The 17740-nt window shown below is 36.1% G+C and overlaps 1 protein-coding gene across 4 annotated transcripts; it reads left to right on the top strand.

The window, feature by feature from the left end:
- The first annotated feature begins 4782 nt into the window (after positions 1–4782).
- On the top strand, positions 4783–11531 carry LOC112737847 (uncharacterized). 4 transcript variants are annotated; one of them, XM_025787978.2, is made up of 7 exons: positions 4783–5280; positions 5516–5556; positions 6232–6354; positions 6803–7261; positions 7925–8089; positions 8177–8661; positions 10833–11531. In XM_025787978.2, the coding sequence occupies exons 4-7, from the start codon at positions 7003–7005 to the stop codon at positions 11211–11213; spliced, it is 1290 nt and encodes a 429-aa protein (XP_025643763.1). In that variant the 5' UTR covers positions 4783–5280; positions 5516–5556; positions 6232–6354; positions 6803–7002; the 3' UTR covers positions 11214–11531. The 4 variants fall into 4 exon arrangements, with proteins under 4 accessions (XP_025643763.1, XP_025643762.1, XP_072067646.1 ...); XM_025787977.2 differs by lacking the exon at positions 6232–6354; XM_072211545.1 differs by having other exon boundaries at positions 6232–7261.
- The last annotated feature ends 6209 nt before the right edge of the window (positions 11532–17740 follow it).

Here is a 17740-nt window from a genome sequence, read left to right as displayed (position 1 = left end):
TGGTAAGCTTTCCACCTAGAGTGAACCCAACGCGTTTATGACCGACTTGACTAAGTCTGCGAGTTACATGAGCTAGTACATTTATTATTTATTTGTTCATGGGTTTAAATTTTCAATTTTAGAGTGATTATGAAACGGACTTGTCCGTTTATTTTTTATTTAAAAAATAGATAAAACTCCAATTTTAGGCTAGCCCATTTATTGTGTTGGGAACTTGGGCATGACCTTTTCATTTTAATTTTGGTGATAGGGCCTGACCTTGACCTTGAGCTAAGCGTCGTTCTGGTTTTGGGCCTTATTGGTGGGTTCTTTGCAATCCTAGCCGTCGGTATCAAGAATCAACAGAATCTTTCTTCTCGTTGTTGACGGTTAACCCCGGACGCACCTCCTTTGCGCTGGCGAAGTTCCCTGCCACGCTTGGCTGCTTCATTTTTTGTGACACAGACACCATATGGATCTTCTGCGCGACGCATATTACCATGCCTCAGACGACGAAGATCAACCCAAACGTCAGAGGCTCTCACTCTCGTCTTCTTCTTCTTCTTACCCTCCAAAACCCTATTTTCCTCCAACTTCTCCTCCATCTTCTTCTCTCAATCCAAATCCCATTCCTGGAAGCTATGTTTCAAAGAGACAATGAGCACTTCTCTCTCCTCTCCCTGACCCTGACCCTACCCCTCTCCCGCTTCACTCTTCGTCTACACATTTTGGTACTCTTCTTCTCCGTTAAATGTAATTACTTGTTATTTTTCGTTTCCCTTCCTTCCTGTTGTTTTTCTTTCGTTATGTTTTCGTTATTGAGATGATACTTGATTTTACTAGTTTATGCATTTTTGCATTGCTAATGCTGTGATTAAATTTCAAATACGACGCATTTGGTATTTTCAAAGCTTGTAATAGGCTCAGGCCTATTGATTAGCTCATCCTTAAACTATCCTTCTTATTTATTAAACAACTCTTAGCTCTCCATCTATTATATTTGTATCAATAGCTCAGATTTAGAGTTTAAAATTTAGAATTTAAGGGTTTAGAGATTAGGATTTAGCATTTAGAGTTCAAAATTTAGAGTTTCGATTCAGAAACTATGATTTAAGATTTATGATTTAGAGTTTAAGGATGGCCGCACTCTACTTTCTTCGGAGAGCAATAGTATTCCCCCGATTGATTAGTTTGATTTATTTTTATCTTCTTTTATTTCCTGTCACTCATTTTTTTTCCTTTGTTAATGGTTTCTTCAGATATGGTAAGCTGGATATTTTATTTTGTATGTCTATTTACTTTGAATGTTGAATTTCTTTTCTTGTCTACTTTTAATCAGTGGTTGAGTTGAGACGAGAACTTCCACTGATCTTGTTTCTGTGTTCTTGTTCATAGCCACAAGAAGTATCTCAGATGCTGATATACCACGTACTGTTTTATCATTGCTGAAAAACAAACCAATGTGTCATCAACTCATGGTAAGTTTAGTAAAGTTTAAAACTGGAATTCTTTGAGGGCGGTTGATGCATTTGTCGTGCATGTTTTCAGCATGAAACCGTTTATGTCTGAAGAGGTTTTTAGGTGTTCGTGTCAAAAGTGTCGACTGACTAAATGGTTAGGATCGGTGGACATAACGCTTCACCTCTACTGTAACGGGTTCAAGGATGCGTATTGGATGTGGACAGAACATGGAGAAGTGGGCGAGTAGGGAATTACCGAGTCTGCCTCTAATTTGAATAGATCTGGTTGTCTAATGAGGGTTTGGGTGTCAAGAGACCTAAACATGGATGTCATGACTTGAGAGGCTAACCAAGAGAGATACAATGAGATGGTATGTGATGCAACAGATGTTACGGAATTGGAAGAGGCTGAAGAAGAGCCTAACCTAGAAGCGAAGACATTTTATCATCTGTTAGAATCTGCTGCGAAACCTTTGTACGAGGAGTGTGTTCATTCAAAGTTGTCTACATGTGTTAGGATGATGAGTATTAAATCAGAGTCAATTCATACCCAAGAGTCCTTTGATAAGTGGGCTACCCTTTGCAACGAACTGGTGTCTATCGAGTCTACTGGCATTCTTTGAAACCACTACGAAGCAAAGAAGCTAATTTCAAAGTTGGGTCTAAATGCGGTGAAAATTGATTGTTGTCTAATTGGTTGTATGCTGTACTACAAGACGGATACAGACCAAACTGAATGCAGATTTTATAGATCATTGAGGTTTCAAGTTGAGAGAGAATAGATCGTTAAATACCAGAAAAAGATAATTCATATGAAACGGATGCACTACATACCCATAGTCCCTTGACTGAAATGATTGTATGCATCGATGAGTTCGGCCCCTCATGTGACTTGGCATAGTAACAATAAGAGAGATGATGGAATCATAATGCATCCATTACATGGAGAAGCTTGGAAGCATTTTGATCAGGTTCATCCTACATTTGCGAGCGAGCCCAGAAATGTTGAACTAGCTTTGTACTTTGACGGGTTCGCACCGAACTCCAATTTTGGTAATGCATACTCTTGTTGGCCTGTAATTGTGACACCTTATAACCTGAGTCCCGAAATATAGTTTTTCTTTAATTCCATAATAGATTTTTTTTCGCTCTTGTTTCAATAAGAAAAACTAAAGCTGGCTTGATTTGCTTGCACATTTTGTGTAATTCAGAAACTGTTGCAGGGGTTGCTACCCCGCGACAGTTCCAACTTATGATACTTATGGCTGAGTTGGGGGCATGTTTAGGCCCGCCTCCTCAGCCATTGAGTCTTCTATGATCTCTTCTCTGTCTTGCTAGTCTTCCTCTATTGGCATTGCTCCAGCTGGTCTTGATGATTGCTTGCTTCTTTTACCAGCTTTCCAAACTTGTAGGGCAGCTTTCTCTCTGAACATATCTCTCATCAGCAATTGTTGCTCGTCCTCCCTTTTCATTTTCAATTTCAGCTTTTTCTCCATTCCTTGTACAAGTTCCATTTCATATTCTGTAGCCACTACTAATGCTTTGCTATTGTTGGGCTCTAATTCTTCATCTTTATTTGCAAGTTCAACGTAATAAACACCCCCATCAGCTATTGTATATATCTGCTTTTTATCCTGTTTTAACTCTCTGTTTTTAACCCAATGGTCTCCGCTTGCAATCATATGACCCCTTTTATTATTATGTTGGGCTTCAATAGCATTGTTTTCTATTGTAACTCCTTTCATTTTCTCCTTTGCCATGTTGTTATTGAGCCTTTTAAGTGGTTGTCCAATATTGAGATTATTATCTTCTTCTTGTGAACCAATTCTAAAGAGATGAATATTTTCATTGGACCTTTGGTAGAAGTCAGCCCATGTACCTTTAATTACAGCTTCCTCTCTTAACACACTTGGCCCACCCATTTCTTTACCCTTCTCGTAGATCCTTTTGCTGCCCTTAATATCTTTATTCTCCTTTACACAATTCTTAGCATCTCTCTCCACTTCTTCTGATTCAGTTTCTCTAACAAGCAGATCTTCTAGGATATTCTTCTCCTTTTTCACATCTTTATGATCTTCCTTGTCAGTTCTTCTAGGAGCTTCGGCTATACTATCTTCTTCTATTTCCCATTCTTTTTCATATGCACTGCCAGCTTTATTCCCTGCTGTCTCCTGTGTTGACTCACCTCCCTTCCTCCAATCATGTTCTTCACGTGCCACCTCTCTCTAATTCTTCCCTGAGTTACTCTCTTTCGTGCTTACCCTGTATTCTTTTGGCTTCAACGCTCTTGCTTGTGCCACTTCCAAACCAGCTAAATATCATGGTTCCTTTGGGTTCCAAGTTGATATTACTGTTGGATTCTTGCACTCCTTTTTGTTATGATCGATAATACTACAGTCTAGACAATAACTTTCCAAGATTCCTTCATACTTAAACTGTATCCATGTCTTTGGTAGTCTGTCCCTTTAGGATTTTTCCAGACTCCGATAAGAGTGTTTTTGGTGATTTTAAAAGCAAGCTCCTTGTTAGTGATCACTTTTTCAACTAGATTCAAGCAGTCTGCCCTGAACTCTTGTTGTGTTGTCTTCCGCAAAGAATTTGTTTTTGCTTTTATGGATTCAAGTCCAAAGTTCTCCATTGAAACTCAATAGGTTTTACGATATTGTTGTCCAAGTATTTGTTGGTTTTGCAATTTGTATACTAGTGATTTGTGGGTAATGGTGGATATTGTGTAAGAATGGATGTATTTGTTGATTGTGTGTACTGGTGTATATTGTATAGGAAATGTTAGATTTTGCTGGAAGAAGTACTGAGGATTTGTATAATATACTGGATAAGTCAGAAGATGTGCTTGTGTGATGTTTGATTAAGTGTGAATAGGAAAAACCATATGTTCTTAGAAAACTTTCTTATTTTGAGAGAAACATTCTCCTAGAGAGAAAATCGAAAGACTTTTTTATATGTTGTCTATATTCTTACCCAAATAAAAACTATTAAGGCCCAAATGGTAAGCTTTCCACCTAGAATGAGCCCAACGCGTTTATGTCCGACTTGACTAAGTCTGCGAGTTACATGAGTTAGTACATTTATTATTTATTTGTTCATGGGTTTTAATCATAGTTGTCAAACTCGGCTCGATCCGGCTGGTTCGACCGGAAATCTGGTCATTCGGTTATCTGGTCAGGCCAAACCACTCGTCGAATTGGACAGGCAATGGACTCGGTTAAAACCTGTTTGACCCGACCGGTTTTTCATTAAAACCGGTGACCCGGCCGGTTAATTTAACCCGGTCCGGGTCATGTTTTTTTTTTAAAAAATGCCTGAAACGGCGCGTCGTTTCACTCCTCCTGTCCTCCACCCCCTGTTGATTTGCATGAAATGAAAGCATGAACCCTAATGGCTAATGTCCCTAATCTGAATGGAATTGGAACCCCCCTAACCCCCAGCCAGCCTTGTGTCTCTTCTCTCTCGAGCTCGACAGTCCATCACTCACGGCGGCTCACGGTGGCTCACGGCGTCACCTTCACTTCGTCACTCACTCGTCGCTCCCCTCACCTCGTCGGTCGTCACACTCAGTCTCTCACGGCCTTACCTCGTCGCGCGCTCTCGGTCTCTCACCTCGGGTGGTGGTGGTCGTCGTCTTCTTGCTTCTCAAGGTCTCTGTCTCGCACCTGGTCTCGATCTCTCCCTTCCCTGCGCTCTTCGTCGCCGGTAGCAGAGGCAACAGATCCCGGTGGGCTGACCTTCGTTGTCGTCTTCTTGCTTCGAGCCTTGCCGTCAGCTTCTCCCTTCGCCATCAGCTTCTCCTTCGCCATCAACTTCCTTCGTGCAACCCGATTTGGTGAGTTTCCCCTGGTCTTTCTGCTTCAATTTTGGTGCTGCATCAATGCACTTTGATTTTGTTGCTGAAAGTAATTTGTTGCTTAAAGTTGAATGTGCTGCTGAAATTTGTTACTGATTATCATGAACCTTGAATTTGTTGTTGACATGCCAAAATAATCACTTAGCTTAAGTTTGTTCATCGCCGAAAATCATTACCGAGTTTATGAAACCTTGAATTTGGTGCTGTTTTGCAGAATAATCACTTAGTTAAGTTTTGCTTCATCTCTCTGCCCAGGTGAGTTTCAGCTTTTGCCTTGTTATTCCTCTTTCAATTTCGTTGCTGTAAATTATTAGTACATCTTGAATTTATTGTTGAAAGTTGAGTTTGTTGCTGAAATTATGATTAGCTAATGTTAATTTGCTGTAAATCATATTTGGAGAATTGGAGTTTTTTTTGGTTGCTCCCTGAAAGTTATCATAGTTTAAGTTTTTGTTGCTGCCTGAAAGTTGTCATAGTTATCATAGCTGAATTTGTTGCTAGAATTCTAGAAGTAGAATTTGTTGTCAGCTATAAGTTGAATTTGATGCTGAACATATCATAAATGTGGTTGTTGCTGAAAGTAAAATTTGTTGCTGGATAACTGAGTTGAGTTGAATTTGTTACTGAACCTTGTTGTGTTGCTTAAAAAATGCTAAATCTTTTGTTGGTGTATGTTAAGGGATAAGAGATAAGAGAGTTGGTCAGTAACAAAATTAGTTTGGTATAGTTAGTTAGGGTTTGTTATTCTGATCTCTAATCTTTCTCTCTTTTCTAACTCTGTTATAAATGAAGCTCTTGCATCCCTCTAAGAGGTATGTAGAATTGATTTATTGATGGAAGAATAAGATGAAGTTAATTTAGTTTGCTAGTTTCTTGTAGCTCTCTCTTCAAACTCTTCTTTCTTTGTTTCTGATGTTCTGCATAACGCAGTGTTTCTTATGGAAGATATAGATGCAAATCAAAATGAGGAAAATGTTGATCAAGCTCCAAATTTGTCCTATGAAGATATATATGTCGAATTTAAGATCACTTGGACTTGATTTATCGATTGTGGTATCTTTTGCTTGTTCTTGTTTATTTAAATGGTGAAAGTATTTTGTACTAGAAACTAGTTTATTATCTCTTTTTGCATCATTAGTTATGTCTAAAAATTAATATTTGATTATTATTATGTTTTTAAAGACTTGCATTTTAAGTTTTAATACTTAATTTTAATCTTATTTATATAATTTGTATTTTTTTAAATTATGACCGGGTCAACCGGGTGAATCAGTGACCTACCGGTTGAACCAGTGATCCGGTGATCCAGTCATATGACCGGGTTGATTGCCGGTTCGGTTCTGATAACTATGGTTTTGATTTTCAATTTGTGAGTAATTATGAAACGGACTTGTCCGTTTATTTTTTATTTAAAAAATAGATAAAACTCCAATTTTAGGCTGGCCCATTTATTGTTGTTGGGCACTTCGGTGTGACCTTTTCATTTTAATTTTGGTGATAGGGCCTGACCTTGACCTTGAGCTAAGCGTCGTTCTGGTTTTGGGCCTTATTGGTGGGTTCTTGCAATCCTAGGCGTCGGTATCAAGAATCAACAGAATCTTTCTTCTCGTTGTTGACGGTTAACCACGGCCGCACCTCCTCTGCGCTGGCGAAGTTCCCTGCCACGCTTGGCTGCTTCATTTTTTGCGACACAGACACCATATGGATCTTCTGCGCGACGCATATTACCATGCCTCAGACGACGAAGATCAGCCCAAACGTCAGAGGCTATCACTCTCGTCTTCTTCTTCTTCTTACCCTCCAAAACCCTATTTTCCTCCAACTCCTTCTCCATCTTCTTCTCTCAATCCAAATCCCATTCCTGGAAGCTATGTTTCAAAGAGACAACGAGCACTTCTCGCTCCTCTCCCTGACCCTGACCCTATCCCTCTCCCGCTTCACTCTTCGTCTACACATTCTGGTACTCTTCTTCTCCGTTAAATGTAATTACTTGTTATTTTTCCTTTCCCTTCCTTCCTGTTGTTTTTCTTTCGTTATGTTTTCGTTATTGAGGTGATACTTGTATTTACTAGTTTATGCTTTTTTGCATTGCTAATGTTGCGGTTAAATTTCAAATACGACGCATTTGGTATTTTCAAAGCTTGTAATAGGCTCAGGCCTATTGATTAGCTCATCCTTAAACTACCCTCCTTATTTATTAAACAACTCTTAGCTCTCCATTTATTATATTGGTATCAATAGCTCAGATTTAGAGTTTAAAATTTAGAATTTAAGGGTTTAGGGATTAGGATTTAGCGTTTAGAGTTCAAAATTTAGAGTTTCGATTCAGAAACTATGATTTAAGATTTATGATTTAGAGTTTAAGGATGGCCGCACTCTACTTTCTTCGGAGAGCAATTGTATTCCCCCAATTGATTAGTTTGATTTATTTTTATCTTCTTTTATTTCCTGTCACTCATTTTTTTCCCCTTGTTAATGGTTTCTTCAGATATGGTATGGTGGATATTTTATTTTGTATGTCTATTTACTTTGAATGTTGAATTTCTTTCTTGTCTACTTTTAATCAGTGGTTGAGTTGAGACGAGAACTTCCACTGATCTTGTTTCTGTGTTCTTGTTCATAGCCACAGGAAGTATCTCAGATGCTGATATACCACGTAATGTTTTATCATTACTGAAAAACAAACCGAAGTGTCATCAAAGCCTGAATCCGATGCCCGAAAAGCTATCTGCGGCTCTATGTGGGCATACCAAAGCCGTCAATGCTATACATTGGTCATCAACTCATGGTAAGTTCAGTAAGGAATAATTTTTGTCATTGTTTCTTGGTGGTGGAAGCTTAGTTTATTAATCTGCTTATTAGAGTTAGATTACAGCTCATCTCCTGGCATCTGCTGGGATGGATCATACGGTTTGCATTTGGAATGTATGGAGCAGAGATCAGAAGAAGGCACGCATGTTGAACTTCCACAATGCAGCGGTGAAAGATGTGAAATGGTCTCCACAAGGGCTCTTTCTACTTTCATGTGGGTATGATCATACATCGAGATTGATCGACGTTGAAAAGGGATCAGAGACTCAGGTTTTCAAAGAAGATCAAGTTGTTGGAGCTATTAAGTTCCATCCGAACAATTCAAATCTTTTCCTTTCTGGGGGATCACAGGGCCATATCAAACTATGGGATATCAGAACTGGAAAAGCAGCGCATAACTATACTCGGAATTTAGGTCCTATTTTGGATGTTGAGTTTATGGTGAACGGGAAGCAATTCATTTCTTCTAGTGATGTATCTAGGAGCAATGTCAGCGAGAACTCTATCATTGTTTGGGATGCTTCAAGGGAGGTTCCGTTGTCTAATCAGGTGAAGAATTATACAACTATTTTAACTCTCCATATGCTTTCTTTTAGTTCACACTTCTCTGCAAAAGTTCTATCAAGTTGTCTTACCATTAGTTTAAGCAGCACTGTTGACTTTAATTATGACTCTTTTGGATAAATGTTCCCTTAGGCGGCATATAACCTATGCAGATAAGTGATAGTCACAGCTTGCAAGCTCTGTTTATACTGAGTTCTAGAAAAAATAGTATCCAATAATTAGGACCAGCAGCCATTTATACTTTCAAATGGTATTGTATTTAATAGTTTAAATGCTAGTAAGGAGGGGAAAGGAGCAGAAGGGAATAAATTGGTGATCCTTATGATCATAATGAGGGGGGAGGTTTTTCCGCTACCCTCTTAGAACTCAACTTCTTTGCCCTCAATCTATTATGTAAAGAGGTAGAACAGATTCTGTTTCAACTAAAATACTACGGAATTACATTTATTCCTTGTACTTCTGTTTCTACTGAAAGGATGGAAACATAAAGGTTGTATTGGAAATTTAATAACATAATTAATCTGTTTTCTCTATATACTTTTGTCGCCAAAACAGAGGGAAACTGGGAAAGATATTTCAGTGTCCCTAAGCATAGGTAATAGGTATTTTGGCATTTATTAGGAGTCTCTGTATACAGTAAGCCATTCAAAGATCTGCATCCATATTTTATTTTTGATCTTTATCTTCTTGCTGCTGGTTTTACCATTGTGATAACCAATACTTAATGTTTAGCATGGGAAGATATTATACTCTGGCCACCAAAGTTATGCTTTGAAGGTCATGTTTGTTACTTTTTCTGGTTAATGAGAATAACTGTCTTAGGCCTTATGGGTCTGGGTTCTTGTTTCCTTGCTCTCCCTGTGCACTCTTTCCTATACAGTTTAGACTAGTTCCTTTATAAGGATGCTTAATCTTGTCTGGTAAGCCACCATATAGTTTTGTCCTCAGAAGATAGTTTTAAGTTTTAGCAAACTTTTGTGACTTCAAATGGAGGGATTCCGGATGTTCTGCTTGAAAGCAATTAGCACTCATAACGAAAATCTTACACTCACACCACACAGAAAACATGCAAGCTATAACATCTTTGTATTCTGTAACTAATGCATCTTTTCAGTCATCATCATGTTATCCCCTAAGCATGTAATTGTGCTAAACTTGAAACTGAAGTTGCAATTCAAGTGATGGAATGCCCATGTTTATATTATATGCCAGCTATCAAATTTCATGCTGTCATTCTTTACCTGCATTTCAGGTCAAACTATGATCTTTTGTGCCGCCTTTATCTACTTGCTTTTCATGTAAACTTGTTTTCTCATAAGAGATTGTATCTTTTGGCAGAACCATGTTCATATAACAGAGATTGATTATGATCCAAGGAAGTGGGTATAGAAATAAACTTACATTCTGTTTGTGAAGTATGGCTTGCATAAGAATGGATGTGACACCAACTCTTCGACTATAGTGGCGCATAACAGTCCCTGGAAATTTGTCACCCAAGGTTACCTTCCTTTAGTTCTCTCAACCATTCATTTGGGTGATGGGCTGATGGCTCTTACACCAAATTTTTGGAAGATATTTGGGTTCTTCTTTGCATAATGGCTCCACCTTTTTTCTCTTAAGATGACCTTTTTTAGAATTTCAATTTTTATTTGTAACCTAAATGAAAGACAGGTCAATGGGTTAGCCTCTCTTTGTCCTTTGCACTACCCAATTAACCTTGTTGTTGCTCCTCATACTGAGTTGGACTCTCCACTTTGGACTCCCCTACTTTCAATTCCTGACTTCTCACCTAACAGAAAGATTTCATAAACAAACTCAGTTGAAAATCTAAACCTCTAGCTGAAGTCGTATATTTTGTTTGTGTTGTCACTCTTAATCTAACTACAACTAATAGCATGCACTAGAAGAACAGGTCCGTTATTGCTTTCTCCCTTAACATGTATGATGTGATGTGAACTTTTTATTCCGAATTGAGGGGCCATATCCTTTTGTCGTGCCGCATGGGAATTACCAATATGATCATTGTTATATCTTCTAGGGACCAGTTTGAGATGTGATCTTTTGAGGACTAAATTGATGCATACGTGATATTTCAAGTACCCTTATAACCATTAACCCATGATTTATATTATTTCTTATTATTGCTTTTGAATCAGGTTTATGCAGAAGCTTATACTTGTCCGTGTATAAGGTGCCATCCATTTGATTCGACTTTTGTTGCCCAATCAAATGGGAATTACATTGCTATTTTTACTGCCACCCCGCCTTACAGACTCAACAAATATAAGCGGTACGAGAGCCATGGTGTCTCTGGCTTTCCAATTACTTGCAACTTCAGCTTGGATGGGAAGAAGCTTGCCTCTGGGTCTTCAGATGGTTCTATTTACCTTTACGATTATCAGTCATCAAAAGTTTTAAACAAAATCAAGGCCTACGACCAAGCATGCATCGATGTCACCTTCCACCCTGCTCTACCTAACGTTATCGCTTCGTGCTCATGGGACGGAAGTATTTCTGTGTTTGACTTGCAAACATAAAAACTGGAAGGAGTGCACAGTTTTTGGTTTCTTTGAGTCAATGTAGTGGTTCCTGTTTTGTTATAACTAATGGTTTGAACGGTGAAACCTCTCAGGTTTTATTTCTTGAGAGTTGTGTTTTTTTAATTATTCTACCTTTCAGATTGGGTTTATTGTGTATTCCATTACAGATTAGATCAAGGTGAATCATATGTTGTTTAAAGAACTGTTCAAAAGTATTTGCCTCAAGTGAGAAATCAATGACTAAACTCTAATGATGTGACAGATTCTTGTTCTGAATAGTATAGCAACTACAAATATTGGAAGAGAATTATTTAATTATTTGTTTACATGTCTACCAAATGCTAATGTCTACAGATTATATTGCATATGTTATCTTTAAAGTGGTTCTTAATATTCTAATTTGTTCTTATTATTTTTCACAGTGAAGAACTATTCCACTTAATAGAGAGAGACAATGGTTCGGTCTAACCATTTGTAAAGCTGCAGAGAGATGTGTTTGCCATTACCTTCTAACACTTTGCAGAGTCAATCACCTTCCACTTGCACTTTGGAATAAAAAGCAATGACACAAATAAGGTTCATGACTAAAGATATTCTCGTTTCTCATTCTACTTTTCTCGAATAACATATATTATGGTCAATGGAGGCTAACAATAGAATATAGTTATGTAGCAACAAAAATAACAGTGCAAGTTTACCCCAAACTATGTTCAGAGCCTATTACCAAATTTTGTCTCCTACAAAGATTTAACAATTGTTATCATAAAAATAGAAGTGGGTTATCCAATCCAGACTCCAACAAAAACATCCATTCCTTTCTCTTTATCTATTATTGTCACTTACAAAATCATTCTTTTTTTTAATTTCTTTTTATTTGTCACAATGATCTGCGATTCATTCTTGAACGCTCATACTTGTTAATTAAGCAAATCTAAACCCTCCATTTATTATATTTTATATTAATGACTTAGATTTATACTTTAGAATTTTAGGTTAAGAATTTAGAATTTATGATTTACAGCTTAGAACTCAGAGTTAGGATTTATAATTTAGAATTTAGAAATTAAAGTTAAAGTTAAAGGAGCGCTATACTCTTTACTTTCTTCAGTGTACATTAGCATTAGATTTATCGGAAAACTAACAGTAATGGATAAAATGATATTGGGTAGTAGTGCGGCTCACAAGGCACCAAGAGTGTCTAAGTACTTGTAATCAATATCTACCAACCATGATGGAAGGAACACCAAAAATGGCATTCATCTAAATAGAAAGCCTGTGGGGGCAAACTCAACTATTCTTACGTTCAGCCACTTCTTCCCATATAAGGAGCAGATTCAAAGGGGGGTGGGGGTCCAAAATTAAAAACTACTTAAACAAGACATAATTATGCCTCTCCCTTTTACACTCTTCATTGGGAGAAAGGGGACAAAACCTCTCTAAATCTCCTTTTAGATGCATTGGGCTAATGGGCCCAACTTCATTCCCCCAATAATATTCCAATATACATAAAAAAAAAAACTGTAGAAGTCAAATCTCAATCCATGAGAACATTGTCTGTATCTCAATGGCAATGCACAATGCACAGCACTATCCAGAGAAACAAAACTAGCCTCTCTTTGCAAAATAAAAATGATGGTCCACAGCTGGTCTTGCAACTATTCATATTGGAAAACTTGGTCAATTTCTGTTCTCTAATCCCAGTTTTGAAAGCTAAGAGGAACAAAAAAAACCCTTACAAAACATTATTTTTTAATTATTCAACATGTACATGAATATGTTCCCCACCTTACATGGTCTTAAGCAATCTCTCTCTGTCTCTCTCCTTATTATCCCCTATATATATTAATAATATACATATATCATTGTGCACTATTAGTCTTGACCCAAAAGAAAACAAACTTAAAAGGCATAAAGGGGGGAAACAAGAAAGATGGAACTAAGAAGGGTGAGGAAAGCATGCCCCTACACTACTCTATTTTCCAATAATCAAATCCTATATGCCATATGGATGCAATCATCATCATCTAAAAGAGAGAAATAAGAAGAGATACTTTTTGTGGCAGATTTGAGGTCAAGAGGGCCTTCGCGTTTCAAGGGCCCACAAGTCAACCCATGGGGTGACACGAAACGATGGGCTAAAGGGAAACCCCAATTGAACTTCAAAGTTGAAACTATATAGTAAGCTTGGACATGAATCAACTTCATGATAGTAACATGGACTATTAATAATATTCGCCATTTGACGCCATATCTTCACCCAAAACATTGGGGTATTAAGTTTATACATAATCAACCAATTTGGGTTGGTCGAGTGGTCAGCTCACTTGTCCGCTTAAATAAGTGTCAGGAGTTCGAACCCCGCCTTGTACATGTAGCAATTCATTGGCCAGCGGCAGACTCTTAAATGAAGCTTAGATCTGCGACGGATTAGTCCTTAACCTGTCGGATTAGGAGATACCGTTTGGGTAAACCAAAAAAAAAAAGTTTATACATAATCTAATACCAAAAACATAAAAAAAAGTTTATACATAACCTGGATAAGATTTAACCAACTTGAATTAGTCCAATAATTAATTCACTTTTTCACATATGTATGTATTCGAATCTCGCTTCAAATTCACAACAGGTTAGTCTTTGATCTATTGAGTTGAGATACAATATGAGAAAACAAAACTTGCGTGGAAGTTCACTTCACCACCCACATTGAGGCTCACCATCACCACCGATACCAAGAGAGAAGGATATTTACAACATTTATACTTATTTGTAAGTTATTTAATTTTTACATTTAAAGTTGAAATATAATTTGAGGAGTGGTACTAAAAAGATAAAAATGATTAGGAAACAATGTTTTTATTTATGTTAGCAATTGGCATTATATGGTTGCTTTGGAATAGGAAAACCACCAAGCCGAATTCTTTTCTTTAATCAAGAAATAGTAAATACTTTGCTAATCACATTGTCCGTTTTCTTTTTTGATCCATCTTGTCAAATATGTATGCTTTCAACTTTTGGATCAATGTTTATCCACTGCTACATGCAACACCATAATCAAAATGTTAGTGTTATCACTTATCACTGCTAAGGCTTCCAATCCTGGCCCTGAAAAGTAGCCGACAAACTCATTTTATTGGTTCTGCCATGTGATCTGTGGCCTCAACCAATTCACCCATTTGGTTGGTTCTTCTTTATTGGTGCCTCTAAGGGGTCGAAGATAATTTATTTAAAATTAAAATAATTTAACTAACATGTTATACATGATAAAGTTATTAATTGAAACAATTTTTATAAAAAATAAAAAATTTAAGTTTTTAATATATTTATTAAATAAAAAATTTTAATTTCTTATTAATATAATAATCTTAATTTATGTTTTAGAAATACATATTAATTAAATACATAGAAAAAATTAATTAAGAAATGATTTTTTTTTTAGGAGTGCTTTTGGTCTGTAATTTTTTGTATAAGCTAAATTTGGAACTAAGTCTGACTGACATAGATGTTAGAGATATAATCTATTTTTTTTTTTATCAATTTCATGATATGGTCTCAGAATTTCTATAACCTAAACATTTAAAGTTTAATTTTTGTTGAACCTCGTCCTCGTAAAAAAAAAAAATACCAGCATAAGGTCAATAAAAAAAAGAATACTTATATAAAAGTTGACGCAAACCCAGAAAAAAGTTCCTATGTGAAAGAATATATATATATAAATAATAATTCATATATCTCTATCTATATCTTAAACTTTTAAGAGAAAGTGATTTTATGATAATAAATTTGTTAGAAATGAACTTATTAATAACTCAATTATCTAAGATTAATTACGAATTTACAAGTTTGAGTTTGAAATTTAAACTGTATTTAATGAGTTAAAATTGAACTTAGCTAAACTCATTATATGGTTTTTGTCATATGATATATCTATAAAAGTGAATATTGTCACTTCTAATTGATAATGAAATTTTTTATTATATATCATATCTAAATTATATATCTTTATAATAAAAAAATTTTCTATTCACTATGAAAAATAAAATAATGAGAATAAAAGATAATTTGAATAAATTGCATATAAAAAAGTGTAAACTATCCATTATGATAAAAATGATAATATCACTCTTCTATTAATTATATTTATGTTATTCGAGTCAATTCATTTACTCGAGTCATCTAAATTTTTGGAAAGTCACACTAAAATTTTAGACTAAATTTTCGTGACATAAATATGACTGGACTCGATTCATCACTTATATTAATAACTGCTTTTCATTCATCACTTATGTCGATAAAATAAAATAAAAAAAAAAATATCACTTTGTCGTGAAAAATAATCATGTGCTTCAAGACAAGACATGAATGATTATAATCTAGGCTCTTTGTTAGTGAAAAATCTTGGAGGTATTATTGAGTTTGCTAAAATGTCTTTGTTCGGATGACACCAAGTTCTAGAAAGCTGAATCCAGCTAGCTAGAAGGAGATAATAAAAAGTCGATCAATTAGATTCTCTCAGCTCAATGCTTTTATTAATTTGCTCCTTCTTATAAATACTTAAATAGTGATTTTTTCTATATTTTATTTCATTCAGCTTTTACAGTGTTTGGTCTCACTCTCACTGACCAACATTATGTATAAGGTAAATTATGGTGCAACTTGGGTGAAGTTTCAAACTTTGTTTAGCTGAGTATTGTTTCCAGATATGTCTACATTGGCTTTTCTCTTTCTCTTTTGCCCCCTTTCTTCTCTATATATTGTCTTCTGAAAACGAAGGTTCATAATAATTTGAAATAATTAAAAACTTATGAATACGGAACCTCTTTATAGAAATTTTCAAAACTACACATTCAAATTCATCATGAATTTTAAATAATACATTTTGGTTTTTAAAGAATTTTTATTCATTAGATATTCTTAAGAATTATTTTTATCAGATAAATTAATTGTTTATTAAAATTTTAATATGTATATTAGACAAATATAAAAAAAGTGAATTCTACTATATCTTTTATAAAGTAACATGTAATTTATTCAGTGTAATGTGTCACTTTTTAATTAGTTATTAGGTTAACTATGGTTAGACTATTTTATAACTAAATTAGTTTTTAAAATGGATAATTATGTAATTTTTTAAAGTATTAAAATTGAAACATGACTTTTTCCCCCAAATTATTTCTAGAATATGTATCCTAACCCTGTGTAATGGCTTTCGGCCTTTCGCTCCTCCTTCATTCCTTCATCCTCGTCGTGCCTCTTAAGCAGCACCGCCTCGTTGATTGTAGTGAAATTATAAGCCAACTGAATAACTAAAAAAACTGTTAGGAAGTTTCAAGAACGCAGAAAAAAGAGAAAACCAACATGTCCAAACATGGCGAAGCAGACTCTGGCCAGGGATGACAGCAGCGACGGACGAGGACGCCATGACGAGAGACGCATCGGAGCAAGGAGATGCGACGACGCAGAGCAGGGGAGCCACAGACGCGACGGCGTAGCATTGGAGACGCACCGGAGCTGGCCAGACGAATCAGAGGAGCCGACGATCGTGACTTCTGGACTCTGGAGTTCAGCCATTCGAGACTTCAGAAGAGGCTGACTGGTGAGGAAGAGTTACTGAATGACATTGAGAGAGAACGAGGAAGAAGAATTTAGGATTAGGGTCACCGTTAACGTGATTTGAAAAATTTTAAAAAATTACTTTCTAATCTTTTAATACATTATCCATTTACCCCTTTTAAAAATTTAATTGCATATAATCTAATTATGCTTAAGATAGTAACTCAAATTAAAAGTAAATATTCAATTAAGATGTGACACATCATAGGGAATAATTTACATGTTATTTTAGTAACGATTGGGTAGAATTCATCATATATAAATCTCAACTAACAAATTTTATTATAAGATCATTAGATTAAAAAAATACAAGACAAATTTATTCTTTTCAAAATAATAAAGAGACTAATCTATCTCATAAAACTAATTCTAAAAATAAAAAATATATTAAAAATACAATATTTAATCTAAAATTTTTAAACCAATATAAATGTTTATTCAATTTTCAACCTTTTAGAATAGGGATAAGTACTGATTTGGTCCCTAACGTTGAGGGTCAGAATCGAAACTGTCCCTGATGTAATTTTTGACTTAAAATCGTCCTTAATGTTGCATTTCATTTTAAAATCGTCCTTTCTAATAAATTTTTTTAATTTATTCATAAACTACCCCTACTTTAATAAAAAAATTATAAAATTAAAAAAAAAAAGAAAACGCATTGGGAGGGGGAGGAAAAGGGTATACGAAGGGGGAGGGGAGGGGGAGGGGGGACGCCGCCTCTGCCTCGTCGCTTCGCTGCCTCTGCCTCGCCGCCTCTGCCTCGGCGTCGTGTCCTCCGTGGAGCCCGCGTTGCTGTCGCCTCGGCTGTTCCCACCGCTGCTGGATCCGTCGCGTGCATCGTTGTCCGAGGAGCCACCACCGTCCTTGCTCATCGTCTCCCTTAGAGCCATCGCCATTGAGGGCTATCAGAGAGA

Source organism: Arachis hypogaea, chromosome 13 (assembly GCF_003086295.3).
Source record: "Arachis hypogaea cultivar Tifrunner chromosome 13, arahy.Tifrunner.gnm2.J5K5, whole genome shotgun sequence".
NCBI classification, from domain to species: domain Eukaryota; kingdom Viridiplantae; phylum Streptophyta; class Magnoliopsida; order Fabales; family Fabaceae; genus Arachis; species Arachis hypogaea.
The sequence above is the reverse complement of the archived record's forward strand: the minus strand, read 5'-3'. Positions and strand labels throughout refer to the sequence as shown.

Bases quoted from the DNA above. Each gene is read 5' to 3' on its own strand.
- LOC112737847 (XM_025787977.2), top strand. From the start codon at position 7,003: ATGGATCTTCTGCGCGACGCATATTACCATGCCTCAGACGACGAAGAT. The intron at 7,262-7,924 runs GTACTCTTCTTC...TCTTGTTCATAG, and splicing joins CTCTTCGTCTACACATTCTG to CCACAGGAAGTATCTCAGAT. The intron at 8,090-8,176 runs GTAAGTTCAGTA...GTTAGATTACAG, and splicing joins ACATTGGTCATCAACTCATG to CTCATCTCCTGGCATCTGCT.